Source organism: Canis lupus, chromosome 38 (assembly GCF_003254725.2).
Source record: "Canis lupus dingo isolate Sandy chromosome 38, ASM325472v2, whole genome shotgun sequence".
Taxonomy (NCBI): Eukaryota; Metazoa; Chordata; class Mammalia; order Carnivora; family Canidae; genus Canis; species Canis lupus.
This window is the reverse complement of record NC_064280.1, coordinates 22,903,568-22,930,531: the sequence shown is the minus strand read 5'-3', so window position 1 is coordinate 22,930,531 and position 26,964 is coordinate 22,903,568. Positions and strand designations below refer to the sequence as shown.

General features: G+C 60.4%; 2 protein-coding genes and 2 long non-coding RNA genes across 7 annotated transcripts; 2 read left to right on the top strand and 2 right to left on the bottom strand.

Annotated features, from left to right (window-relative positions):
* The first annotated feature begins 3,986 nt into the window (after nt 1–3,986).
* On the top strand, nt 3,987–14,161 carry LOC112642968 (uncharacterized). Of its 3 annotated transcripts, XM_049106988.1 has the most exons (6): nt 3,987–4,392; nt 4,961–5,556; nt 8,746–8,839; nt 9,413–9,484; nt 12,494–12,525; nt 12,601–14,161. In XM_049106988.1, exons 2-6 carry the CDS (start codon nt 5,479–5,481, stop codon nt 12,817–12,819), a joined length of 495 nt encoding a protein of 164 aa, XP_048962945.1. In that variant the 5' UTR covers nt 3,987–4,392; nt 4,961–5,478; the 3' UTR covers nt 12,820–14,161. The 3 variants fall into 3 exon arrangements, with proteins under 3 accessions (XP_048962945.1, XP_048962942.1, XP_048962943.1); XM_049106985.1 differs by having other exon boundaries at nt 12,494–14,161; XM_049106986.1 differs by lacking the exon at nt 3,987–4,392 and having other exon boundaries at nt 4,815–5,556; nt 12,494–14,161.
* LOC112642972 (uncharacterized) lies at nt 11,025–13,909 on the bottom strand. Its single transcript, XR_003125522.3, has 4 exons — nt 13,674–13,909; nt 13,363–13,482; nt 11,487–11,734; nt 11,025–11,243 (listed from the first exon to the last, which is right to left on the bottom strand). It is a non-coding gene; the product is annotated as an uncharacterized LOC112642972 (long non-coding RNA).
* A 2,521-nt stretch (nt 14,162–16,682) lies between the features above and the next one.
* SLAMF8 (SLAM family member 8) lies at nt 16,683–24,359 on the top strand. The gene is given in 6 exon segments (XM_025420719.3): nt 16,683–16,980; nt 18,885–19,253; nt 22,801–23,106; nt 23,193–23,288; nt 24,128–24,165; nt 24,167–24,359. Coding segments are annotated over 6 exon segments (870 nt in total). The 5' UTR covers nt 16,683–16,946; the 3' UTR covers nt 24,194–24,359.
* Nucleotides 19,743–26,421, bottom strand: LOC112642971 (uncharacterized). Of its 2 annotated transcripts, XR_004812841.2 has the most exons (5): nt 26,174–26,421; nt 24,019–25,377; nt 23,753–23,908; nt 22,284–22,448; nt 19,743–19,929 (listed from the first exon to the last, which is right to left on the bottom strand). It is a non-coding gene; the product is annotated as an uncharacterized LOC112642971 (long non-coding RNA). The 2 variants fall into 2 exon arrangements; XR_003125521.3 differs by having other exon boundaries at nt 23,753–25,377.
* Nucleotides 26,422–26,964: the final 543 nt, after the last annotated feature.

Here is a 26,964-nt window from a genome sequence, read left to right as displayed (position 1 = left end):
ACTATTATGACTATCAGGGATTCAAGAGGCCAGGGGCCCTGACGCCGAATGTGCTGGTACCTGGCTGTACACTAAAGGTGTATTTGAAGTTTAGGAGAAGAACCTTACATTTCTTCTGAGCTGAGCATTCGCCAAGTTCAGTCCCAGGGCTGGAACCCACCCTCCGTAGACACGCACGCGGGCCATGACAAGTATCTCAGAGCTTCCAGAACACGGCCACCCCCTGGCACCATGGAAGCACGGCATGTTCCAGTGTGCTCGCGCTCACTGCCGAGAGGGTCCCTCATGCTCTGCTGAAACCTGCTTCCCTGATCTCCCTCATTTCCATGAATTAGTCCCACTTCTGCCTAAAGTTTCTCCCTCTCTCTTAAGCTTCGCCCATCAGCTATTTGAAGACCCCTGTGTCCCTACTCTGCTGGGTCTTTCTCAGACAAGTATCTCCCAGTGCCTATGAGCGGGAAATGGTGTCGGGGCCCCATCCATCATGCTGGTTGGCCTGCTTGGTCCCCATACACTTTGTCCATGGGCCAGGAGCTGGGCCTTCCCCTCCCTCCCACCACGGCCTCACTAGTGCCAAGGTCGGCAGGGCTGCAGCCTCCGCTGTCTATTGTACAACGTATCCAATGGCTGTGTCATCGCCTCATCTTCAGCCTGTAGCAGACTGGGGTCCACGGTGCCCTTTGCAGGAAGTGCCACAAGGCACCCACGGCCCCCCTGCACACCCTACTGCCAACTATCTTCATGACAGACGCTGGCTCTGCAGGCACAGCTCCCTGGTCTCACCGCACTGGACAACAGGTCCCTGGGGCCCGGGGACACCAGCTCATCTGAGGTGTCCCTCTGGCCTCTGGATGCCTTCTCTGCTGTTGTAGGCTTCTATGCCCTCACCCTGTTCACTCACCACTTTGAAGTTGCAGAGGCATTTTTCCGGTAAAGAGGGGAAAGGAAGGGGGCATCACTCTACTGAGAGATTTTAGTCACTCTGAGGTCAGGCCTTCCTTCTGCTTTCAGTTAAAACAGTAACCACGTTTCTAGGAGGCGGGTCACTAGCCACACGGCACTGCAAGGAAGAAATGACTGTGGTGGTTCCTGTCCTATAGACAGAACCAGGAATTGAAGGCTGTTGGAATCCACACAGTTCATCCAAGTTCCCACCGAAAGAGAGGGATTCAGGGAGTTAGGTTCAGGTCCTGTGATTCCAGACCCTGCGTGCTTCCCACCACACCAAGCGCAGAGGAAAGATGTGTTTAGATGGGGCCGGAGGCAGATGGAGGGATGGCTAGAGAGGCGCGGGATTCCTCGCACACTGAGAGCCTGTGGCTGAGCTAGCCCCGAGCTGAGCGCAGAACTGAAACTGAACTCTGTCTGGGTCCCAGGCCACGCAGGCAACACGGGTGACGGCGTGTGAATCAATGTGCCAAACAGCTGCATCTCAGGGCCCTGGTGAGAGCGTCCTCACCCATGCCTCCCAAGGCCATTCCCACATTTCTCAATGTCTGCCCATCACCCGGGACCTGTCGGTGTGAAGGACACAGTAGGGCCCGAGGACAGCCAGTCTGACTCTTCTCAGCCCTATGCTGTTCTTTGCTTCACCCCTTGACCTAAAGCCTAGAACATGGTCCACCACCTCATGTCCAGCTGTGCCCCTCCATCCCTCGGGCTGGTCATGCCTGTCTAACCTACCTCATCTATCATTTTGTGGCTTGGCCTCTCTTCCCGGGCCATTTTTGTTCTGCAAACATTCATGCATTTAAAAGCATTAGGGGTTGGGACGCCTGGGTGGCTCAGTGTTTAAGCATCTGCCTTAGGCTTAGGGCGTGATCCCGGAGTCCCTGGATCCAGTGTGGGGATGGAGTCCCGCATCGGGCTCCCCGCGGGAAGGCTGCTTCTCCCTCTGCCTGTGCCTCTGCCTTTTTCTGTGTCTCTCAAAATAAATAAATAAATAAAATCTTTAAAAATAAATAAAAGCATTAGGGGCACCTGGCTGGCTTAGTGGGGTGAGCATATGACTCTTGATCTCACGGTCATGAGTTCAGGCCCCACCCTGGGCATGGAGCCTACATAAAATGTTTATTTTTAATTAAAATAAAAATAAAAATTTTGCTCTGATGGGGCCAACTTGGCTTAGTTGGTAGAGCACGCAACTCTTGATCTCAGGCTCATGAATTCAAACCCCATGTTAGGTGTAGAGCTTACTAAAAAAAAAAAAAAAAAAAAAAAAAGCAATAAAGCAAAAGCATGATTAGTTCAATTACATAAAAAGATTTGGGGGCGCCTGGCTGGCTCAGTCTGTAGAGCTGTGATTCTTGAGCTCCAGGCTGTGAGTTCGAGCCCATGATAGGTGTAGAGATTACTTAAAAATAAAATCTTAAAAAATAATAGTAAAATGATAGATTGATAGATGATAGATAGGTGATAGATAGAAGCATTAGGGGTGCGTATAGGGGCGATCTGAGCTGCCGGTCAAGGTCCCTCAGTCTTCGTGACCCCGCACCTCTTCATCTGTCACTTCCAGGCTGTGCTCTCCAGAGCTCTGCAGACAGGTGGGGCCACAGGAGTGCGCGGCCTGCCTTTGCTCTCTGAGTTCTTCCGCAGGTGCAGATAGGCACTGGGACCCACTGGTGCACGGGTCCACTCTTCCGTGTCCTGCTTGGGGTGCCCTGCCCCACGTGGCTGGGCACAAAGCCGGCGAGTGTTCATCCAACAGATGCGCGTTGAACACAGACTATTCCCGGCACGGGTCCTCGGCATGGGTGGGGTGGTACAAGGTATAGGTGAGCCCCGCCCTCGTGGACCTTGCGTCCTAGACACACGGAGGCAGGCGGTAATGAGGAGGCAATTTAAAGAATAAGATAACTTCAAATAGAGACAAGGGCTCGGATGTTAATGCAGTGGGGTGCTGTGACAGTGACTGAGGTGAATTATTTCAATTGGGGGTCCCAGAAAGACCTACGGGGGTGACATTTGAACTGAGGTAGGGCAGAGGATTCCAGGCAGTGGGTCCAAAATAAAAGCAGAGTGGCCGGGTGGCCGGGTGGCCGGGGAGCAGGGGGGCTGGGGGGGCTGAATGGTTTGGGGAGCTGGGGGCTGAGGGGTAGGGGGGATGGGGGGATGGGTGATTAGGTGGTTGGGGGCGCTGGGAGTCTGAGTGGCTGTGGGGCTGGGGGCTGGATGGTTGGGTGGCTGAGTGGCTCGGGGTGCTGGGGGGCTGGGAGGCTGGGTGGTCGAGGGGCCAAGTGGCTGAGTGGCCAGCTGAGTGGGTATCCAGGGGGCTGGGTAATTGGCTGATTGGCTTATTGGCTTACTGAATGGATTTGAGCGCCCATCCCTGAGGTGACAGGCCTTCTGGTGAGAAAGTTCTTTCTGCTACTTACCCTAGTTGTGTCACTCTATTCTCTTACAGTTCCCTGTGCTGGGAAAACTGGTGAGTCTTACGTATCTGTCCCTTCCAACTCCAAGTATGTCTCTGGGCCAAAGCTTAATGGATGGGTCATGGGTCCCCTGGAAACATCTTCAGAGCAGCAGACTGAGCCCATTCCTCGGGAATCCTGGCCAGGGCCCAGGCAGAAATGAGACCTGGGACCCCACTGGTCTCAGGCCGAGGGTAACTCCGGGGCCCAGCAAATGGCTCTGGGCCTCATCTCATCCCCCGTAAGTGGCACTGGCCTCCGTCTCCTCCTCTCAGCAGTGCTCCGAAGCTCCTCCGGTCTCCACTCCCCGAGGGCCCTGGACTCCCTTCCATCCCTCGAATGTTCAGAGGAGGCAGCTTTGTCCCTCAGCAACCTTTGCCTTCCCGCCCACCCTGACCCTCATAGGGCTCTCTGTCAAGTGGGAAAAACCCTGACCCATGAACAGGACTGACCAACCAGGACATGTTCTGCAGCACCGGGCGGGAGGGGGAGCTGGAAGAAGTCAAACCCAGCACAAGCAGGGGAGGGGAGGGAAGGGCAGGGGTAGAGAGAAGAGGCAGGGAGAAGTTGGGGAGGCGGGGAGCAAAGCAGAGGCCTGGCTCTGGCCCGACAGGAAGGCCTGGGGGACAGGGAGGCCCAAGGCTGAGAGACAGAGGGAGACAACGGGCCGGTGGGACGCGAGGCTCCGGGCGACCCCGTTCCTGTGTCTCCCAGTCTGGCTGCACCTCCGAGCCTGGCCAGACCCTGTGTTCGAGGGAGACGCCCTGACTCTGCAGTGCCAGGGGTGGAGGAACACAGACGTGTTCCAGGTGGGAGTTCTACAGAGACAGAAAGGCGCTCGGAGCCCCCAGGGACTCGTGGGTCCTGCCCATGGGCACGGCAGCCCTGGAGAGCAGCAGCCAGTACAGCTGCAGTGGGAGGATGGCCCACATCCCACACCTAGGCACGCAGAGGTCGGAGATGACCACGGTTCAAGTCCAAGGTGAGTCGCCAGCGGGGGGGCCAGGGTGGGGCCGGGGTGCTGCGCAGGGATCCAGTCTCTAGAGGTCAGCGGTCTGTGGGCAGTGCCGTCGCCCTGGCCGCCCCCCGGGCCCAACCACAGGGCCCCAGGTGTCCCCACGCTGGCGCAGGGGAGGGAGGGGAAGTGCCCTGAACCAGCCCTGCCCCTCGGTCCCAGAGACCTTGGGCCAGACCCCTCCCTTCTGGGGACCAGGCGACCCCTAGGCCCTCCGCTCTGGCCCGAGGCTCCAGGGACGCCAGTGCTGTGGCTCCCGGCTGAGAGCCGTGGCCTGAGGGACAGGGATGGTGTTCCCCACTGGGCACAGGGCTGGGGCCTGGGGGCGCCCTGGTTAGCGCCTGGCCTCTGGGTGCCTGCGGGTCAGGGGTCCCCTGTGAGCCCAGGCCTCTCCTCCCCAGAGCTGTTCCGGCCTCCAGAGCTGCATGCTGTCCCCTCTCCCGAGCCCCATGAGGGGGCCCCACTGACCCTGAGATGCCAGACAGAGATGTACCCCTGGAAGTCAGCCTCCAGGCTCCTCTTCTCCTTCCTCAAGGACGGCCGCACCTTGCGGGACAGGGACCCCCGGCAAGAGCTCCACCTCCCAGAAGCCCGGGAGGGAGATTCTGGGCTTTACTGGTGCCAGGCCACCCCCGAGGGCAGCAGCGTCCAGAAACAGAGCCCCCGGCTGGAGGTCAGGGTGCTGGGTGAGTGGGGAAGGAGGGGGACACTGCCCGGGATCTGCCTTCAGGTAATGGGACCCCTGAGCCTTGGGGGGGGGATCCCCAGGGCAGGAGGGGGCTCAGGCTCCAGTAGCTGATGCCCAGATCCCTGGGGAGTGTCGCTGACGTCCACCCCGTGTGCCCCCAGCCCCTGTGTCCCAGCCTCTGCTCACCCTGAGCCCCGGGCCCACTGGCCTGGCTGTGGGGGACGTGGTACAGCTCTTCTGTGTGGCCCTCAAGGGCTCCCCTCCCATCCTGTACTCATTTTACCTGGACGGGAAGATGCTGGGGAGCCCCCAGGCTCCGCGTGGTAGGACCGCCTCCTTCTCCTTCACCGTGATGTCAGCGCGGGATGCCGGGAGCTACTTCTGCCAGGCCCAGAACAACGTCTCCAAAGAGACGAGTGAGCCCAAGACGTTCTCCCTGGACGGTAGGTCTTGTCGCCCAGCCTGGCTCTGTGCCCCAGCCAGCGGCAGGGGTCAGGGGTCACCCCTCGGCGTGCCCCCCACCCGCACCCTGCGCTGCAAGACCGAGCGTGGACCCTGCTTGGGGCGTCCGTGCCCTGAACCCGGAGGGAAGGCGGGAGGTCGCTGTGGAGGGCGCAGGTGGCGCGGGGCCGTCCTGCTGGCACCCTCTGGAGCCCCCTGCCTCCATCTGCGGGGCTCCTCGAGGCCGCACGCACCCCGATGCTGGCCCTTCTGACCCCTCTGCGCCCGCCGGGGGACACCTCCGAGTCTCATCCTCGATGCCCATGGTGCCCCGTCTCCCCCCGCAGCTCCCCCGGCTGGCTCCCTGGCTGTGTGCAGGCCTGCTGGCCGCGCTGGCCGTCCCCGCGGCACTTCTGGGCCGCTTCAGACCCTGGAGACAGTCCGGTCAGTAACCGTTCCGACTTCCTTAGTGGCCGAACCGCTTAGCCAGACGCTGCCCGGCGGTCGGAAAGCCAGTGTCTCGAGGGCCCCGCTGCTTCCTCCGCCGAGTGGTGGGTGGCAAGAGGGACTCCTCTCTAACCGTCCCACAAAGGAGCCCTCGGAGGGACCCTTACAGCCTCCAACACACACACACACACACACACACACACACACACACACACAGACCAGTGTCTCGCGTACCACGGTCAGCCAGAGACGCGCGAACAAAGGCGCCGACAGAGGAGTCCGTAAACGCCGCAGGCGGAGCACACGAGGGCCCCCGCGTTTGGAGGAGCATCTGTGGCTGTTGGGAGGACCACGAAAGCCCCGGGCCACCCCCACCTTGTCGGGCCAGAGCTCTGCCGAGCGAGGACGAGGGATGGAGAACCCCGGGAGGCTCAGCGGAGGCTCCTCACCAGGAGGGAAGCGGAGCCGCGGCCTCCCCGCACCGGCCTCCCGATCCTGTGGCCCTGGCCCTTGGCTCCAGGATTCCTCAAGCGTCTCCGCTTGGGGTTATTGTGAGAGTCGCAGCCGAGGAGACGCATCGACCTGACACCTCGAGCGTGGGCTGGCACCTGGCGGGGGCTGGCACCTTCTCCCTCGGGTCCACGCGGATTCCGGACCCACCGGGTGGAGACGGGGAGGCAGGAACGGAGGCCCTCACGGCCAGGCTGGCTCGGCACTGCCTCCCACTCTAGCCTGTCTCCGCCTCGGGCCGCATCTAAGGGAAGGCCATTGCTGGCCCGGCTCGTTGCTAGACTTTCAGCCCCGACGGGGACCCAGACCCACCCACCTCCTGTCATTCCTGCTTTCCACTTGCCAAGGGACGAAGCCTTGCATTTCCTTATTCACGTCGGCGGCCCCTTCTGTCGAGGAATCCGCGTGAGATTTTCGGGAGCCAGGCCTGACCACTCTGGGAGGAGGACCACCCGGTGCTCCTCCCCAAGCTCCCACCAGGACACCTGCAGGGACCTCTCCCCGGTCCTGACCCCCCAGCCCCCCGCCCCACAAGCTCCCCCGTTAGGGCCTAGACCAGCCTCCGAGCAGGTCTTTGTCCCACAAACGTGCCCTCTAGTCTTGAGTCGAGGCTCCACGCAGGCTGTCTTGCTTTAAGCTACGGCTGTGCAGGAGGAGGACGGGAGGACGTTGGAGGCGGCCAGAGCTAGCTGGGGCATCTGCACCCAACTGCCACCGTCCTGCCTTCCCCCCGGCCCCGCCGTGGATGCCTGGGAGCCCCCGGGGCCTGTGCCCCCGGCCCCTCAGCTCTGGGTCCGGGCACTAAAGGCAAAGCAACAGGCCCGGCCGTCTCCCCGCCAGCCCCCGACAGGGATGGGAGAGCGGGCGCTGCTGCAGGCCCCTCGGGAGGAAGAAGCGCCTCGTGGGAAACGAGAGAACACGTTCCCTTGCAGACGCTGCTGCGGTCCCACGTGGCCCCACTGCCAGCCTGGGGGCGCCTGGGCCCCACTGCGTGACGGACCCTGTCTCCTGGGAAAACAGGGCTCCCGGTGGTGGCCCCGGTCCTCTCATCTCAGAGTCCCAGGCGTGCAGAACCTTCAGAATGTCACACGGGAAACCACCGTTGGGCCCGATTCCAAAGCTTCACCAGAAAACCAGCAGGTCGACGGCTTCGTAGCTCATACCCACCTGCTGACCGCCTCCGGGGAGCACGTCGCTCCCTCAGCACACCAACCTGCCACCTCCAAGGGCACTGGGCAGGCCGTACCTCTGAAGGCGATTGGCAGGACGTGCTGGCCGACGACAGCGAGCCCGGCACCACACAGTGACGCAAGGTGGCACCTGCCCAGGTGTGCGCGCTGTCCTCTGCCTGCTGAACAAGGTCCATTTCGCCACGTGTTGTCACACCGTGTGTGGAACAGAGGAACCCCCGGAGCCCATCAGAGGACGGAGACCCAGAAACAGCCCTGGTGAACGAGCACCAGGGAGGGGTGCAATGACAGGGAGCCCTCTGGGTCTTACAGGAAACACCACTCCCACGACCCGGCCAGCTAAGGAACGTTCCTCGGGCACCAAGTGTTCTAAAACACACGTGTGAGCCCGTCCCTATCCTAGGAGCTGATTTTGAGAGCCTTGGAAGCACCTGCTCCCCTGAGGCAACATGCTAGTGGAGAAAAAGCCTATAAACCCCGGTTAAGACTCTGCCCCTACCCCTTACCTATGTGCCTGCCCTTGGAGAGGTCCCCTCGCCCAGCCTCTGTCGCCTCACCTACGAGTGATACTAGGACGTCCCAGTATCAACCTCTGCAGGACGGTCATGGAGAATACCAGACGCCAGAGGGTCAGGAGGAGAGGCTTTCTTGCCCCCCGGCTGCGTGCCACTCGCTGGGCCCGGCGCCGAGCGGGGAGCAGCCCCCGCGCTGCAGTTCCCGGGCCCAGGGTCTGGCACGCAGCGTGTGGCCAAAGCCAGTAGCTTTCCCCCTTCCGGAAAGCAGCCCGCCTGGCGAGCCTGGGCCCTCTCCCTGCATGGGCGGCCCCGTCCCTTCTGACCCTGCTTCCTCCCGGGCTGTGGCTCCCATGGGGCCACATAGGGTATTTCTCAAAGGAAACGTGTCATGAAAATTCACCGCGTCCAGACCTGCGGCTTGGCCCTCGTGAACAGACGAGCCTGAGACGCGGGCAGCCTCCACTGCCTTTCCTTGTCGCGGGCTCCCTCTCTCTGACGGAGCTCAGAGTCGTGCCTTTGTGTCTCCCAGGGCCGCCTCCGACCCAGGATCCGCCCCCAGCCCCAGCCGGAGAGCAGCACGCGGTGTATGGCAACGGTGAGGACCTGCAGCAGGGCCACGCACGGTGGGTCCCGGAAGGCCGAGGAGGGCCTCTGGAGGGGACAAGGACAAGGAAGCCCTGCGAGCCCCAAGCCTCAGGAGTCAGTCACTGGGGAAGGAAGTAGACGGCTTCTGGGGAGAGCGTGTGGAGCCAGTGCATGGGGCTGGGGGAGGGAGGGACAGGGAAGTGGCAGGGATGCCGGGCCTCCAGGCCGAGGGCAGGGGATCGTTAGGCCAGCGGCCAGCCCCGGTCCACCAAGTAATTCTGTAAAGAACATTACATATGAGTCGTGTAAGGCTGCTTTTGCACCACAGAGCTGAGTGATGGCAGCAAACACCTTACGGCCAGCCGGGCCTAAAACATTGACTTTTTAACAGAAAATGTTTGCCAACCTCCAGTTAAACAGTGTCAGGGCTGGTGAAGCCTCTAGAACCTGCTGTGGGGGCAGGCAGCTTTTGCCAAGACGGATATCCCACGTTACTAACGGCCTCCCACTCTCAGTTCCCACCTGGCTCCCCCCACAGGTGTTCTCGGGACACTGAGGCCTCGAGGTGGGACAGCAGGTGGGTCCTATTCAAGCCTCATTCCTTCTTTCAGTCACTTGGCAGGATGAGGATGAAGAAGCTGATACGTATCCTTCAGACCTCGCAGTCCTAAGGGAGCCTGAGGGTGAGTAATCTCGGACCAAACTCGACACCCTCGCTAATATAAAGGGGAAGTTTGGGGCCTGGGCTGAGGTATCACCACCACTACCACCAACATTGCCATTTTACAGCGACAATTATCATTATCACGTCTACCACCACCATCACCACCATCACCACCACCTCCACCACCAACACCTCCACCTCCCCCATCACCACCACCAATACCATTACCACCATCAACAACAACACTATCACCCGACCATCACCACCATCACCCCTTTCACCTCCACCACCACCATAGCCACCATTGCCACCATCACCATCACCAACAACTACACCCCCATCACCACCACCAACAATACCACCATCACTACCATCACCACCATCAACAACACTATCACCCCACCATCACCACCATCACCCCTTCCCCTCCACGACCACCACCAATACCATCACCACCAACAACACCACCTCCTCCACCCCCATCACCACCACCAATACCATTACCACTACCATCAACACTACCTCCACCACCCCCACCATCACCACCATCACCCCCTTCACCTCCACCACCACCATAGCCACCATTGCCACCATCACCATCACCAACAACTACACCCCCATCACCACCACCAACAATACCACCATCACTACCATCACCACCATCAACAACACTATCACCCCACCATCACCACCATCACCCCTTCCCCTCCACGACCACCACCAATACCATCACCACCAACAACACCACCTCCTCCACCCCCATCACCACCACCAATACCATTACCACTACCATCAACACTACCTCCACCACCCCCCACCATCACCACCATCACCCCCTTCACCTCCACCACCACCATAGCCACCATTGCCACCATCACCATCACCAACAACTACACCCCCATCACCACCACCAACAATACCACCATCACTACCATCACCACCATCAACAACACTATCACCCCACCATCACCACCATCACCCCTTCCCCTCCACGACCACCACCAATACCATCACCACCAACAACACCACCTCCTCCACCCCCATCACCACCACCAATACCATTACCACTACCATCAACACTACCTCCACCACCCCCACCATCACCACCATCACCCCCTTCACCTCCACCACCACCATAGCCACCATTGCCACCATCACCAACAACTACACCCCCATCACCACCACCAACAATACCACCATCACTACCATCACCACCATCAACAACACTATCACCCCACCATCACCACCATCACCCCTTCCCCTCCACGACCACCACCAATACCATCACCACCAACAACACCACCTCCTCCACCCCCATCACCACCACCAATACCATTACCACTACCATCAACACTACCTCCACCACCCCCACCATCACCACCATCACCCCCTTCACCTCCACCACCACCATAGCCACCATTGCCACCATCACCAACAACACCCCCATCACCACCACTACCATCACCACCAACACCCCTACCACAAACATCACTACGTCCACCATAATGACTATCTTTTATTTTTAAAGATTTTATTAATTTATTCATGAGAGACACACAGAGAGAGAGGCAGAGACAGGCAGAGGGAGAAGCAGCCTCCCGGTAGGAGCTCGATCGGAACTCGATCCCAGGACCCCGGGGTCACACCCTGGGCCAAAGGCAGGCGCTCAACCGCTGAGCCCCCCAGGGATCCCACATCATGACCGTCTTCAACATCATCTCCACACACCACCACTGCTCCCACTGGAACCAGGGAGATTTTTTGCCTTTTTCTGAGCCCTGCGGAGGAACAAAGAAGGGAGAGGAAGGAATGATGCAGCTGGTCTTCACCCCAGAGTAGAAGACTCAGCAGGACATTCCCGGGTCTGAGAGGAGCCAGGAAGACCGTGCACTTCAGCCGCAGATCCCAGACTCAGGATGGGGGGAGTCGAGTTGGAGAGGACGGCAAGGGGGCATCCTAGGAAGAGTAGGGGCTTCGGAGTCAGTCAGACCTGAGTTCAAATCCTGACTCCGTGTACTCACTGTGCGACGGGGCAAGGTGCTTGAGCTTCTGCGCCTGGTCCATTCAGTGGAGGTGCTGCCTACTTTGCAAGGCCGTTGGAAACCCCTGGGCCCGGAACACGGGTTCTAGACGCCTTGAGCACCATCTCGTGTGTAACAGGCACCCCAGAATGGGAGGCTTTTTGTTTTCGTTTTGCTGAGATTTCCACTACTGGTCTGTAAAATGGGTTTGCATCGGCCCCGGCTTTCTGCTCCCTCCACGAAGGGCACTGGAGGAAGAGACAGACGGGGGCACTCGTGGACTCCGGGGCCGGCGGGCAGATGGGGGCACACGTGGGCACCGCTCCCTCCAGACCGGAGTTATAGGGAGACTCGCACACAAGGAAGGAAGGAAGAAGCCAACCCTATGCGCTTTTTCATGGACAAAATAAGGAAATATGGTTGTTTTAGTCCTCGCAGGACGGGGGAGCCTGGGGGGCTCAGTGGTTGTGCGTCTGCCTTCGGCCCAGGGCGTGACCCCGGGGTCCTGGGATCGAGTCCACGTGGGGCTCCCCTCGGGGAGCCTGCTTCTCCCTCTGCCTGCTGCTCCCCCTGCTGTGCGCTCTCGCTCTCCCGCTCGCTCTCTCTCCCCCTCTCTCCCTCTCTCTTTCTTAAATAAATAAAATCTTTAAAAGCTCGTAAGAATAATCCTGGCAGGGCAACACGGTGCGGGCGAAAAGGCGTGATCCGGGGTGGGGCAGGGCGGGCTGCTCGCAGCTCCTTCCCCCCGGCTGGGGAGGCCGGGGTCCCAGGGCCGAGGCTGGCCTGCCGTCACGCAGCTGGGCCGTGGTGGAGCAGCGCAGACCTCGGCCTCCTGGGTCCTGGGCCCACCTGTGTTCGGATGGTGGTGAGGGGTCCTGAGGAGCAAAAAGGGGGAACAGCGTTCCCTGGGCTGGTCCGTGCAGTGAGGGGTGGGCAGCCAGCCTGGGGGGCAGCAGGGGCATGGGGAGCCACACACCCTAACCCGAGGGCTTCTCTCTGCCCCGCAGCCCGGCCTGCCGAGCCAGCCTCGAGGACCTGGGTGAGTTGGAGCCCGGCTCGCCCCTCACCGTCCGTGTTACATCCGCCTCCTCTTCCTGACCTGACTGTCCCACAGGGCATGTCTGTCATCTACACCGAGGTGAGATGCTCCCGGCTTGCTGACGTTCCAGCCACAAGGCCCAAGACAAGAAGCAGGACCCACGAAGCACCCCCCACCCTGGGAACTTCGAGGAAGCCCTGTACTACTGATGGCACCGCCCCAGCACCACCCACCGCGGCCTCCAGCGCTCCCCAGGGGGCCAGCGGGGACCCCAACCCCTCTGCAAGTCCCTGACCCCTGAGCCCAGCAGCGAGGGAGCCCGGCGTCCTGGTGGGGTCCCCAGGAGGCTCAAGGAACCCCTCGGTGAACCCCGGGAGCAAGAACAGGAACACCAGGCAGGGCTTCAAGCAGGGGACAGGCCACGGAGGCCACCGATGTCTTCCTGCGGGAGTGGAGGGGGGAGGGCCTTCCCTCTACGCACCTGTCGGTGGCCCTCAGGTCTGGGCAAGGGCCTGGCCTCACCCCGACGGAGAGAGCGTTAGTCTGTGCACCCCGCGGGGCCGGCCCGGCCGCTCCGGGAAAGCATTTCCTACTGGCAAGCTGTCGCTGAGGCCCGAGTGGCCAGGGGGCGCAGGACCCCGGGAGTCCAGGAGTTGGGGGGAACGACCCAGCCCGGTGGCATCTCGGGATTCTCAACCAGAGTCAGAGCCCCCCGGGGACCCCGAACCCTGCCTTCCACGCGTCCCACTTCTGTTCAGACCCCCTTCCGGGCTCCCAGGTTCATGGGACTGAGGTTGCCCCAAACCCCCAAACTGCAGTCACCCCTCAAGTGCTCACATCTGAGCCGTAGACTCTATCCCTTGAGAGGAGTGGATGGGTCTGTTTCCTGCTACGCCCCGGTCCCGGTCGCCGTGGGGCCTGATGGCTGGTTTGCTTTGGCTCGTGGGGTCCACAGTCCTTGACGCGAGAGGTGGGGGCTAGTGACCAGGGGATGAGCCCTGGACGCCCTCCGGCCCCAGTCCCGCCCCCAGCCCCCTCTCCGGGGAAGAAGCCACCCCACCCACCCCCTGGCCTCCCCGTTGAACGGACTGTTCATCCTTGAGCTTCCTGAGGGACGCCCCTACCGCCGAGTCCCAGTCTCCACTTACATAGGACGGCGGCGGTCCGTGCGCACATCAAAGTCTGCAAGGCCCCGGTCTGCCTCCGAAAGGCACTTCGTGGAACAGAGTCCCCAAAAGCCTGGACTTTGGGATAAGATGTCACCGGATAAGACAGAGGAGCGGCTGGGACTGGGACGCGAGCCTTCTCCTCCTTCGCAGCCCCCACCGGCCTTGCCCTGGCCCAGCCTCTCCGGCCCGCTTGCTCCCGCGCCTCCTCGCTGGGCCCTCCCTGCGGCCGCTCTGACCTCCGACCTCCGCCAGGCTGGGAGCCAGCGCCGGGCCTTCTAGAAGCGAGTCCCTCCCGGTCCATCAGGAGACGCCCTCCCCCACCCCAGGCTGTGAGGAGTCAAGGCACCGTCGGGACAGGAGAGGCGGCCCCCCAGCCGTCCCGGGGCCCCTCCCTGAGCTCGGGCACCTGCCGGGAGTGACCCCCGGATGCCGGCTACGGGCGGGAGCAGAACCGACCACCAGCCAGCGCGCCCAGCTCTCCAGCCAGCTCGCAGAGCAATTTGCTGGTTTGATCATTAAAAAAAAAAAAAAAAAAAAAAACAGGGCTTATGTTTTGTGTGTCTCCTTTTATTTGTCTTTTAAGTAGATTGCTCTTCCCTGAAGTCTGCAAAAGCACAGGCGCACGATGGATTCAAAAGGCAGCTCGGCTCCTCGGACACGACACGGTGGGTGAGAAGCCCGACCCCACAGGACGCTCGCTCACGCGCTCGCTCGCCTGCAGCACCCGCCTGTGCTGCGCTCCTTCCCCGGGACCCCTCCCCACCCCACTTCTGTGGGCACAGCTGAACATATCCTCTCCCCTTCCTGCAGAAAAGAATGAACTGGGATTTTTTTTTTTTAATGAACGATTACTAAGAAAGTTGAAGGAAAAGAAAATCCCCAAAAGAACACAGAGAAAGCAGAGGTGTCCGAGGAGACGCCAGCCCCTTGCCAGTGCTCGGGGCAGCGGCTGCGGCTGGTCCCGGAGACCCCGGCGCCCCGGGAATGGGAGCCTCGCGGGCGGCAGGGGATGGACCCGCAGACCAGGGACGGGCCCACGGCCCCCCCCACACCCCCTGCCGGGCTCTGGCTGCAAAACGCTCTTTCTCCCTGAGTCGGAGCTAAGTGCAGGCACCCAGCCATGGGGAGTGGCCTGCTCAGGCTGGGGGCCTGGGACCGGGTCTGTGGGGCCAGGTCACCCCCGGGGTGGGGGCAGGGAGCGCGGGCCTCACAGCTGCCCCCACCAGCACCCCTGGTCTGACCGTCCCCGGCCACCGTCCTTGCTTCCCAGGTGGCTTTAGACACAAACCACGTCAGTGGAGCGTGGCCCTTCCCCGAACCAGGCAGTTTGCAGATCCCCGGATTCCTTCCAGTTCCAAGTGTATGTGAGATTTGGCTGGAAAATGAGGCCTTCAACGTCCTTACCCAAATCAGCAGCTACCACGCAGCGCTGCGTCCTTCATCTTTGCATGGACCGCGATGATGGGAAGGACAGACGGGGAGCGCGGGCCAGGGAAGATCCAGGCTCCTCGTCCCCTGCGGGCTGTGCTGGGCCTCGAACTCCGGTTCCCGTGTCCCTGCGCCCTGCTGAGGGGAGCTCCTGACATGGGCTGAGGGACAGGTGTGCACCGTGGACGTGGGCTGAGGACAGGTGCGGGCCGTGGATGTGGGCTGAGGACAGGTGTGCACCGTGGACGTGGGCTGAGGGACAGGTGTGCACCGTGGACGTGGGCTGAGGGACAGGTGTGCGCTGTGGACACAGGTGCATGATGGATTCAAAATGCAGCTCGGCATTTTGAGGCTGGGCTGAGGGACAGGTGTGCGCCGTGGACGTGGGCTGAGGACAGGTGCAGGCCATGGATGTGGGCTCAGGGACAGGTGTGCACCGTGGACGTGGGCTGAGGACAGGTGCAGGCCATGGACGTGGGCTGAGGACAGGTGTGCACCGTGGATGTGGGCTGAGGACAGGTGCAGGCCCTGGACGTGGGCTGAGAGACAGGTGTGCACCGTGGACGTGGGCTGAGGACAGGTGTGCACCATGGACATGGGCTGAGGGACAGGTGTGCACTGTGGATGTGGGCTGAGGGACAGATGTGCGCCGTGGACGTGGGCTGAGGGACAGGTGTGCATCTTGGACGTGGGCTGAGGGACAGGTGTGCACCGTGGACATGGGCAGAGGGACAGGTGTGCACCATGGACGTGGGCTGAGGGACAGGTGTGCGTCTTGGATGTGGGCTGAGGGACAGGTGTGCACCGTGGACATGGGCTGAGGGACAGGTGTGCACCGTGGACGTGGGCTGAGGGACAGGTGTGCGCTGTGGATGTCGGCAGAGGGACAGGTGTGCATCTTGGACGTGGGCGGAGGGACAGGTGCACACTGGAGCTGCAGCCTGAGCCACCGCCGCCCTGTCTCCGAGCTCCCCCAGACCCCGCTGCCAGAGTCTCCCTCACTCTGGGACCTTGGGGGGGCGGGGGGGTCCTTTTACCGCCCAGCCCGGGGCCTCCGCGCACCCTGCACTGTCACCTGTCCCCGCACGGGACAATTATCCTGCTCAGAACCTGCAAGCAGCCATTCTTCCCTCCGAGGGGTGGGATGTCCCCGACTGTCCGACCCCCTCCTCTCCCTTCCTCGGCTTCCCGGCTTCCCGTCCAGGACAAGGCCGTGAGGCTGGGACGGGGAGGCTGGGAAGGTGGCAGTTGCCTTCCTGCTGGGATGGAGCCGCCCCAGGACTCCTGTGCCCAGGGGGTGACTGGCCGCCACCTGCTCCAGGAGACACCAGCGCCTGCCTCCCACACCCACCCGGGCCCGGCTGGACACCTCGGCATCGTGCAGTCCACCTCCACCCAGACTCGTGGGGCGCCCCGCTTGGGCGGTGGGAGGTGCGAAGGAATTTTAGGGAAGTAACAAAGGGAATGGCAATCCGGAGGGCCCGTGGCTGCGGCAGGAAGGGCAGCCGGCGGGGGGCGGGGGGCGGGGGCGCTGGCGCGTCGGCAGGAGGTCGTGGGCCGTTGGGGCCTGTTGGGCAATCGCGGGGCTGAGAGAGGTGACTTCCAAGAGCGCCGTCTGAGACAGCCCAGCGAGGCCGGTGGCCAACTTCCACTTTACTCGGGATATTTTCACTTTCGGGGCATCTTGATCTGAGTCAAGATTCCTCCTTCTGAACATGGGACTTTCCAGAAGGACCGCGGCCTCCTCCCGCGCGTCCCCTTGACCCGGGTGTCCTGGATCGGGGGCTGTGGAAGGAGCCGCGGGCCTCACGGACCAAGGCGGCCATGGGCTCCCTGCGGACGCTGCTCCTCTGGGGAGGTAAGCCACCAGCCGGGCAGCCACCAGCCGTCCCCAGGCGGGACCCCGGGGGCGGAGGGGGGTCGGGGAAGAATGAAACGCTTCCTTGGCGACAGGGACCAGCCGAGCCGCGGGACCTGGGGCGGCAGCCTAGCAGCATCCGCGTCCTCGAGCCGTGGGCTGTGCCGTGGCCCCGGGCGGGGGGTAAAACCGGAGGCTGGTGGCACCAGTGGTCTGGAAAGGGACGGTTGTGAGGAGGGTGAGGGAGACGGCGGGCGGGGACAGCGGGCTCAGGCCGTGAAGGACGCCTCTGCACCCAGGCTGCTCCCTGCGGGTCCGCGGAGGGAGGCAGAATCGGGGAGGGGTGAGGGGCGACAGCTGGCGCAGGGGGCCGGGCACGGCCCACCAGGGTGCTGTGGGCAGGGCGGCACGCGGGCCATCCCTGTCCTGTCTGCACCTGCCCCCCCTCCCCCCGTTAGCAAGCAGCTCACGTGACAGGTCAGCGCCCCAAGCCCAGGGGGCAGGACAGGGCACGCGGGAGGACCAGGGCACCCAGGCCCCCGCCAGGGACCCAGGGGAACTTTGAGACGACTCTGCCCAGTGTCCCCGCCTGGGCTCCTGGCCGTGTGGCCTCCCAAAGCCCAAACATGTGCAGGGAAGCCCTCACCAAAAAAAAAAAAAAAAAAAAGGAAACTGTGGTTCACGGATCTTTCAAACCCTTGGACACGGAAGGCAAGTGGCCCCAAATGGTAACCAGATGCGAGGCACATCGGCTCCCGGCGGTGGGGGTGAGAAGACGGAGGGACCAGGCTCATGGGCTGCGTCCCCCCTTCGTTGGCAGCAGAGCCGGGGCAGGAGGGAGCCCAGGGCCCCGAGAGGCACCCTTCCCTTCTGTGTGCATGTGCGCCTCCCGCCTGCCCGGGGCCCTGCACCCCTGCACCCCCTGCGCCGGTGCCACTGGGTCCCCAGGGAGCCCTGCTCCAGCCAGTAAGATGCACTGAGCTGCTCCTCCCTGCGCCCCCTAAACAGGGGTGGGCGAGGGGTACGAAGGGGACAAGGGGACCTGGTGGTGTCACAGCCGCAGGTGATGACGAGAGAGGGACAGAGGGGAGCACCCCTCCCGGCTGCCCTGAGGGACGGGAGGTCGGGGAGGCAGCAATCCCCCCAGAAAGGCAGCAGGGCCCGGCCCGCAGGGGACCCCCCCCCCACCTCCACACACCTAAACTCAGTGTGTCCCCACCCGATGGCAGAGAACCATGGTCCCCTCCATGACCAGACCCCAGCGACCAGCACCTGAGCCCTCAGCTCCTCTCACTTATCCCTCCCAGCCGCCCCGGCCCCCCTCTCCCCCCCCCGCCCCCCCCCCCTGCCACTCTGCAGGTGGGGGGCCAGGCTCCAGTGCAGCCCACACCCCTGCCACTGCGGCTTCCTAACCAGCCTCTCAGGTCTCAGCCGTTAATCCCAGCCCTGAGGGTGACGCTCCCACCGCCCCCTGCTTCCTCCCTGCAGAGAGCTTCCCTCAGTTCCAGGGAGCACGCTCCCCCCACTCAGGGCCTTTGTAGGCGCCTCCCCTCTGCCTGTGAGGCTCCCCACCACCACCACCACCACCCCCTCCAGTCCGCCCTGCCCCCCTCCCCTTGGCCGCTCCCCACTCCCATCCGCTCTCAGCTTCAGCACTTCCCCCCCAGCCTCCCAAGGCCCCCCCCACCCCTGCTCTCCCAGGCCCTCCCTCCACCCCATCCCCATACTTGACTTAATCACCTCCTCCATCACCTCCTCCGAAGCCCAAGCCGGAGCTGAAAGGGGATCCTCTCCCTTCGGGTTTCATGCGGGGTGTGGGTGGAGGGGGGTGGGGAGAGGGGCCCTGCTGTGCGAGGGGGCGGTGGGGAGCCTCGGGCCAGGCAGTGAGGACTCCGTCGTTTCAGTTCTTTCAGCACTGCTCCCCACGGCGGCCCCCCGCGTCCCAGTGCTGCTCTCCGCGGCGGCCCCCCGCATCCCAGTGCACGGCCAAGTTGGGGGCTCGGTGCTGCTGGAGGTAGAGCGCCCTGCTGGCTTCCAGGTCCGAGAGGCCATCTGGAGATCTCTCTGGCCTTCGGAGGAGCTCCTGGCCACGTTTTTCCGGGGCTTCCCCGAGACCCTGTACCGCTCCCGCTTCCTGGGCCGAGCCCAGCTTCACAGCAACCTCAGCCTGGAGCTCCAGTCCCTGGAGTCTGGGGACAGCGGCAACTTCTCGGTGCTGCTCGTGGACACGGGCGGCAGGGCCTGCACCCGGGTCCTGCAGCTCAAGGTGTACGGTGAGTGAGCACCACGGGCCCTCCGGCTGCCTGCTGGCCTCCGGGGGAGGTGGGGGGGGTCCCCGCGCCCTGGGAGTGGGGAACGCAGGCTTCCAGGGCCTCCGGGCTCTGACCTCACAGCTAGTGCCCCACACGGCTGCTCCCCGTAGCCCACCTGAGACACCCTTGGCTGCCCCAGGTGAGTTCCCGCGTGACGCAGCTGGCCTTGTCACCCCGGAGTCCTTGCCCCAACTCAGGCAGCGGGCGTCTTTGCTTGGCTCCGTGGCCTTGACACGATCAAAGCCTCTGTAGCACAGTCACCTTTCTCACTTGCAAAAGGGCCCATAAGTAATTCTACGGTAGATGCCGACAGAGGCAAACACGCGGCTCTCGGGGCGAGCGTCGGAGACGGAGGTGTGGCCCCGGGAGCCGAAAATCTAAGATTACACCATGTGCCATCATTAGGCGAACCACTAACAAGGGAAAAAAGTGTTGCCGAGCAAACGTTGATACGTGTTTTTTATTAAAAATTGAAGTGTGGGGATCCCTGGATGGCGCAGCGGTTTGGCGCCTGCCTTTGGCCCAGGGCGCGATCCTGGAGTCCCAGGATCGAATCCCACGTCGGGCTCCCAGTGCATGGAGCCTGCTTCTCCCTCTGCCCATGTCTCTCTCTCTCTCTCTCTCTCTCTCTCTGTGACTATCATAAATAAAAAAAAAAATTGAAGTGTGACTAAAGCACGAAGGCTTATATGGCTTTAAAAGTTCTCTCAGATGTGTTTAGAGATTTTTGACTATAGGACATTCATGGGTTCCCTCAGTTATTCTCTGTTGCGAAACAAACCAGCCCCGGACTGACAGCCCGAAAACAGCAGCTATGTGGACGTCCCGCCCCCTGTGGGCGGGGGGGCCGGGGGGGGGGGCCTTCAGCTCCCCTGGCTTGCAGGATGTGGCACCTTCAGCACCTTGCTGGGGTGACTGGCCTCACTGGGTGCTGGACGGGCCCTTCTTTCCAGCAACTTCACCTCCACCACCTCTACCACCACCACCACCTTCACCATCATCTCCTCAACCAGCACCTCCACCACCATCACCTCCATCTCCACTATGTCAACAGCCACCTCCACCACTTCCACCATCACCTCCATCACCATCACCTCCATCACCATCACCTCCACCTTCACCTCCTCCACTGTCACCTCCACCACCACCACATCAACTGCCACCTCCACCACCTCCACCATCACCTCCTCCACCATCACCTCCACCTTCACCTCCTCCACCGTCACCTCCACCACCACACCACCTCAACCACCACCATCTCCATCTCCACCACCTCTACTGCCACCTACACTACCTCCACCATCACATCCTCCACCATCACCTCCACCATCACCACTTCCACCATCACCTCCTCAACGATCATCTCCATCACCATCACCATCACCTCCACCACTGTCATCTCCACCATCACCTCCACCATCACCTCCTCCACTGTCACCTCCTCCACTATCACCTCCATCACCATCACCTCCACCACCGTCACCTCCACCACCATCACCTCCTCCACTGTCACCTCCATCACCATCACCACCTCCACCATCACCTCCATCACCATCACCTCCACCGTCACCTCCTCCATCACCTCCACCACCACCACCTCCATCTCCACCACCTCTACTGCCACCTCCACCACCTCCACCGTCATCTTCTCAACCATCGCTGCCTCCACCATCACCTCTCCCACCACCATCACCTCTACCCCCACCTCTACTGCCCCCATCTCCACCATACTTCTGCTGATCAAGAAAAAATGGCCTTTTAGCTCTCATTTATCTACCTAGTGACTTGGGAAAGGCATGTGAGGCACCCCAAACCACTATTTAAATAAGACCTCAGAAATTTGGTAGAGAAGTGGGGAGAAAAAGGTCTAATTTTAAGAATGAAAAGTAGAAATGACAGCTGGGAAGAGGAAGACAGTGAGGGAGAGAAAGGCAGTAGTAAACCGGGAAGGAGACAGGACCTGCCGCCTCCACCACTAACCCAGGGACAGCTGGCTGGTTGTCCTTGGGTGAGCCCCTCGGGGTGCAAGTGTGCCATCGGGTGTGTGTCCCGGGTGCACACAGCCCTCAAGTTGCACAGCTTGGCAGGCAGGGTGCTGGCTGGATTTCAGCAGCCCCACCTTTACCTGTTACCCCCTTAGCCCAGTGGCCCTATGCCGTGAATACCCTGCACAACTACACAGGCAGCCCTGGAGCCTCTTCCTATTCTGAGTCTCAGCTGCTGCACATGTGAAATGAGGACGTTGAATGTGATAATACGCGCAGCACCCACACCACTAAGCTCTAAAATGCCTTGTTCTCAGCATCTGAATTACAGATTTTAAGGAAATTGCTGTTTTATTGCTTCCAAATACATAGCGTGATTAGAACTAATTGCACAAAGCTGCCAAGCAGCCGTCCTTGGGAGCTCTGCTTTGACAATAGATAAGAATGATTTGAATTAGCAGATCAGTTACTAGAAATGTCAATGGGTGTTTCTACTGTGTCTGATCGTGTTTGGAAGCAGCTTGTCCTCTGAAGTAGTGTAAATACCGCGCCCCCCCCCACAAACACACACGGTGATCTTTGTTTATACTATTAGTGCGCCCAACAAATCCTTCCCTTTCCATATCACAAATCCCACCACATTGAGCTGGCATTAATGAGGTTTTACTCTGCTTGACTTTGGAATGCTGTCAGAGACAGAGCCCTCCCGTGGTCGCCAGAGTGCTCTCCCGCTGGCCCCATTGCCACAGAGACTCAGGATTTACTCGTCAACCTATATCGGACAGGGGAGCCACAGCCTGGGATGCTGGGACTCCAGTTTGTTCCCTGATCTAGGTGGCTGAGCACCGAGAGGGCTAGGTAATGAAGATAGCAAACCCACCCCTGGTCTCCTTCACAGCGCTTTATACCCTTGTAATTATTTCCTTAATTATTCCGTCTTGTCAGAACCTGTCTTCTTCACCAAACTAGGAGCCCTAATAGCCCAGGAATGTGTTTGTTTTCTTACCTGATTTAATACATGCCCAGCATCTGTCTGACGAGTATGTCGTAAGTGCTATGACGAGGGCAGAGTTCTTGGGGTCTTCGGAGCCTGCGGTATCCGGGAAAGCTTCATAATCGGAACAGTAAGCAACGTGTCCGAGCTGGGTCTTGAAGGGTTGCTAGGAGTTTCCTGGAGGGAGAGAAGGGAAAGGCATATATGCACAGCTGAGCCACAGGACGGCATGCAAGATAGACAAAAGCATGGCACGCTTGGGAGAACTGGAAATTAATTAGGGTTGGTGAGTAAGACCAGCAGGAGGTTACCCCGGAGAGGTTGCCATCAACCGGTTCATGAAGGATTTTGAATACCAGATAGAAGGGATTCAGCTGCTGCCCTGTGGGCAGTGGGAAACCAGACTAGGTTCCAGAGCAAGAGAGGGCTAGTCAGAGGGGACCCCTAACCCTGCGTGGATCCCACAGCCGGCCCTATACGCCCCGCCAGTACCACCACAACCCATGCGTGCTCTACTGTTCTCACCTAGACTCAGTGCCCAGGCCCGTGGTACAAGTATTCATTGCTGCACCAGGGGACGCCCATCCCCCCAAGACTTGCCAGGTGTTCCTGTCCTGCTGGGCCCCCAACATCAGTGACATAACCTATAGCTGGCGACGGGAGGGGCCCACTGACTTCGGTATCGAACCAAGCGGCCTCTTCACGGATGGACAGGCGCTGAGGGTTTCACTGGGACCAGGAGACAAGAGCGTGGCCTATTCCTGCATTGTCTCCAACCCCGTCAGCTGGGACTTGGCCACCGTCACCCCTTGGGAGAGCTGCCTTCGCGAGGCAGGTATGCCAAGGGCCAGGGGTCAGTGGTCGAGGGATTGTGAAGCTCAAGCCCTCCCCTGACCCTGCCGCCTCCGTGTCCGGTCCCAGGAAAGTCCTACAGAGATGTGCTGCTGGTGGTGCTGCCCGTCTCCCTGCTCCTGACCCTGGCTGGTCTCCTGTCCGCCTGGCACTCCTACTACTCAGGTAGGCGGTCCAAGGTGCCAGGGGCGTGCGGGGGAGGGGCCTATAGGGGGGAGGGCAGGGCTGGGCCGCCCCCATTTTCGGCTTCGGATGGCCCCCTGTCTTCCCTCTGCCACCCCATCTCCTGGCTCATGCTCTGGTCTCCAATCGCACTGAGCTACGTGGAGTTTCCTCAGCAGCTCTTCGAGACTCTTGTCTTCTCTGTCTCTTCAGGCCTTTGCACGTGCCTCTCTCCCTGCCTGGAACTCACTTTCGGTGGGCTCCCACCCAATGCCCCCTCTTCACATGCCTGCCTCCCCCACAATCTCCAAGGCTGCGTCTCTCCAGGAAGCCTTCCTGACGTCCTCCCCTGGCCTGGGCAGGCTTGGTGCTCTCCCTCTGCTCTCCATTGCTACCCTGGCCTCCGTGCTCCCTGCACTTGCTCTGCCCCTGAACGCTCAGCCCCTTAAGGGCAAAAGCTGGCTTACCGGTGGGCACCTAGCAGTGGTTCCCGGAACAGCGCTGGTCTGGATAAGGGTTGGCAGAGTAGACGTCTAGACGAATCCCAACCCCTTCTTGCCTCCACTCCCTGGGAAATTCTCCCGGAGGAAAGGCTATCTCTGGTTAGGGGCTGATAAGGTCTCCTTCTCGAAGAGGAGACAACAGGGGAAACTCCGAGATGCGGCCATCCCTCCAGCTCAGCCCCTGCCCCGACCCCACAATGCCCTGCCACTGACAGAAACACGCCACGGACCTGGGCTTTGTGGGGATGTCCACTGCAGGCCGTCTGGGTGGCTTCGGGCCAAGCCAAAGATGCTAAGATTCCAAACACTGGAGGGATAACCTTCCTAATCTCTTTGCAGGGAAGAAGCACAAGAACGTCTGTGCTGACAGAGTGGCTTCCAGAGACAGAGAGCTCCCTGGTGTAGGGTCTGCCTTGAAGGACGACGTAAACTTGCCTGGGCCATCAGGAAGCGCACTGCCCAAGCACGATGGACGTGGCTGGTGTCTGGAAACCACCAGGTCCTCATACCTCCCATGAGACTCCTGTCCCACCTCCAGGAGCTCCCAGCTCTTGCACTGGGAGCCGCCAAGCAGAAAACACTGGCACAACCTTCCACATCCCCTTCTTCTCCCCCTCCTCCTTGCAGGTCCTGGCTCTGCTTGGGGCAAGACAACAGACCACCCCCTCAAAGACGCCGGACGTTCTCCAGAGACGTAAATAGGCCTGGGCATTCACCGCCACCACCCCCACCAGCCACCACCACTGCCCATGACGTATTGTTGTAGACTGGGTTCGTCTCTTCAAAATCCACGTGTGGAAGTCTTAACCCCCAATACCTCAGAATAAGACTGTATCTGGAAAAGAGATCATTAAAATCACACCACGTAATTGGGATGGGCCCTAATCCAATATGACTGGTGTCCTTATAAAAGAAGGAGAGACCCCAGGGACGCACGCCCAGAGAAAAGGCCATGGGAGGACACGGAGAGAAGGAAGACATCTACGAGCCAGGAGAGAGGCCTCAGAAGAAACTAGACCTGCCGACACCTTGATCTCGCGCTTTTAGTGTCCAAGATTATGAGAAAATACAGTTCTGTTGTGAAAGCCGCCCATTCTGTGACATCTTGTTGTGGTGACCCTAGCAGACCGACGCAAGTGGTCACTAACTGGCACCAAAGGATTGCCCCAGTCTGGGTCCCAGACTCTGAAAGACGTTAGACGGTGAAAGTAACAGGGAAACCCAGAATCTCCCACTTGCAGCTCCGGCCCCAGCCCAGCCCCTGTACTTTAAGACCTTGATGTTTCCTGATGTCCAAAGCATTTTCATGAGAACAAAAATCTAGAAATAGATGAAGGTGAGAGATGCGGGACAGGGGATTCTCTTTCCCGCCAGAAGGGCCGTCAGGTCAGCTGAGTTCGTGGCCCCTCAAAGGTAATTTGCAGGTAGAGACCATCAAGGGGTCGTCGACGTATCCCGGTCGGGATGGGTGCCATCTTGCAGGTAACACCCTATTAGCGACATTTCCTCTGTCTCTGCTGCCCACCGTGCGTCCTGTAGGATCTGGGGCTAGGGTTTGAGATTCTCTCCTCACTCCCAAGCACAGTGACCTGGAAAAGAGACATTAAATTTGCCCCCCGCCAACACAAAGCTCTCGCACAGCTTCAAGCAAAGCAGCTCAGCCTGAGTGTCTCTGCCTGAGACCAAGAAGGTGAGGAGCCTGGAAAAGTGAAGCAGAAAGACAAATATGGACGGAACAGGTGCGGGGCCCTCCTAGAGTCTGCTACGCTCCCGTTCAGATGCACGTGCAGAAGGGGAGGAGACAAGGACTCCAGCGCTCAGTGTGAAGACGGCCAAGGTCACTGTCAAAGGAGAGCATGTGGGATGTGGCTGCCTTTGGAAAACAGTATCTGCCACTCGGTGGTCCTGTCTGGAAAAACTGGGACACGACCACTGGAAACTTCTAGGTGGGGCTTCACGGATGGTGAGTTCCACCGTTATTCCTTCTCTGGTGCAACCAGATTCTTTTCTGGGACCTCACTCAAGTCTCGATCATGGAGAGGAAGGAGGCACTGAAGGAACAGGGGTGGGCTTCGAAGCATTTTCCCTGGGCAGCTTCCATCGCTCCACCCACTAGGTCACTCCTGTGCAAGGATCACCCCTCGACCCCCAGTTTCTGGGCAGTCACTTCGCCTCTGACGCCGGCCAGCCCCATCGGCCTCTAGATTCACATCTCCACTCATCCGCTCGACTAGCTCTGGAATTTCCCTGCCTCTGGCTCTGCTCTGAGGTCCCCAGCTGGTCACCAGTCTTCATCTTGCCCTCTTGCCTTTCCTGGCCCGTTGTCTCCCCTCACCTTCCCCCCAACCCCCCAGTCCCCCTGAGCAGTGCACGTGGCCTCCCAACCTGGCAGCTTGTGTTGCCCCCTCCTGCCACCTGGAGGCATTCCCTGGAGGCCACTGATTTCTCATGCAAAACTGGCCTCAGTCCCTAAAAATGACGTGGAAGAGAAAGCCCAGGTCTAGCAAGGAGCCACGGTGGTTGTGTGGGGGAAACACACGCACACGCACACACGCATATGCCCCATAGCCCCCACCCGTCTTCCCTTCATCGCCTGGGCCCCGCCTCAGGTGAGAGCAATTCTAGACGTGGGCCCCACCACAGTTCTCCCTTTATGACTTAAATCTTAGTGACCTCATTCAGCCAGGGGTTTTATGATGTGATGCATCAGGGCCTTTTAAAAGAGACCCATGCTGCTCACACAAATGGGTGTTCCTATCCCCCATGATTCACTTGCCAGCTAGTGGACTAATTAACCCTCCACCCAAAAAAACTCAAAGTACTTCTGAGGGAACAGTGTTTACGCTAATAAGCATTGGGATTCATGGTTTCCAGGTCACACAGAACAAATATCGACTGAAGGCTCAGCATATGCTGGGTACCCCTTGAGGCACCGAGGACTCAGAAGTGAACAGTGCACCGTCCTTCCTTCATGGCGTTTATATTCTGGAAACACAATAATCAAGGAAGCGCATGTCAGGAGTTGGTGGGTTCCAGTGAGAAGATAAAGCAGAGGAAAAGCCTAGAGAACAAGGTGGACTGAACCGTGGGGTGGGCGGGCAAAGAGTAACCGGAAGGTGCAAAGGCCCTGAGCTGGGAGCATGGTTAGTGTCTTTGAGGAATACAGCGGAGGCCGG

What these genes read in the sequence shown, in the direction of transcription:
- LOC112642968 (XM_049106985.1), top strand. Translation starts at nt 5,479, where the DNA reads ATGCCGGGAGCTACTTCTGCCAGGCCCAGAACAACGTCTCCAAAGAGA. An exon ending in CAAGACGTTCTCCCTGGACG is followed by an intron (nt 5,557 to 8,745) that starts GTAGGTCTTGTC and finishes TGTGTCTCCCAG; the next exon opens with GGCCGCCTCCGACCCAGGAT. An exon ending in AGTCCTAAGGGAGCCTGAGG is followed by an intron (nt 9,485 to 12,493) that starts GTGAGTAATCTC and finishes TCTGCCCCGCAG; the next exon opens with CCCGGCCTGCCGAGCCAGCC.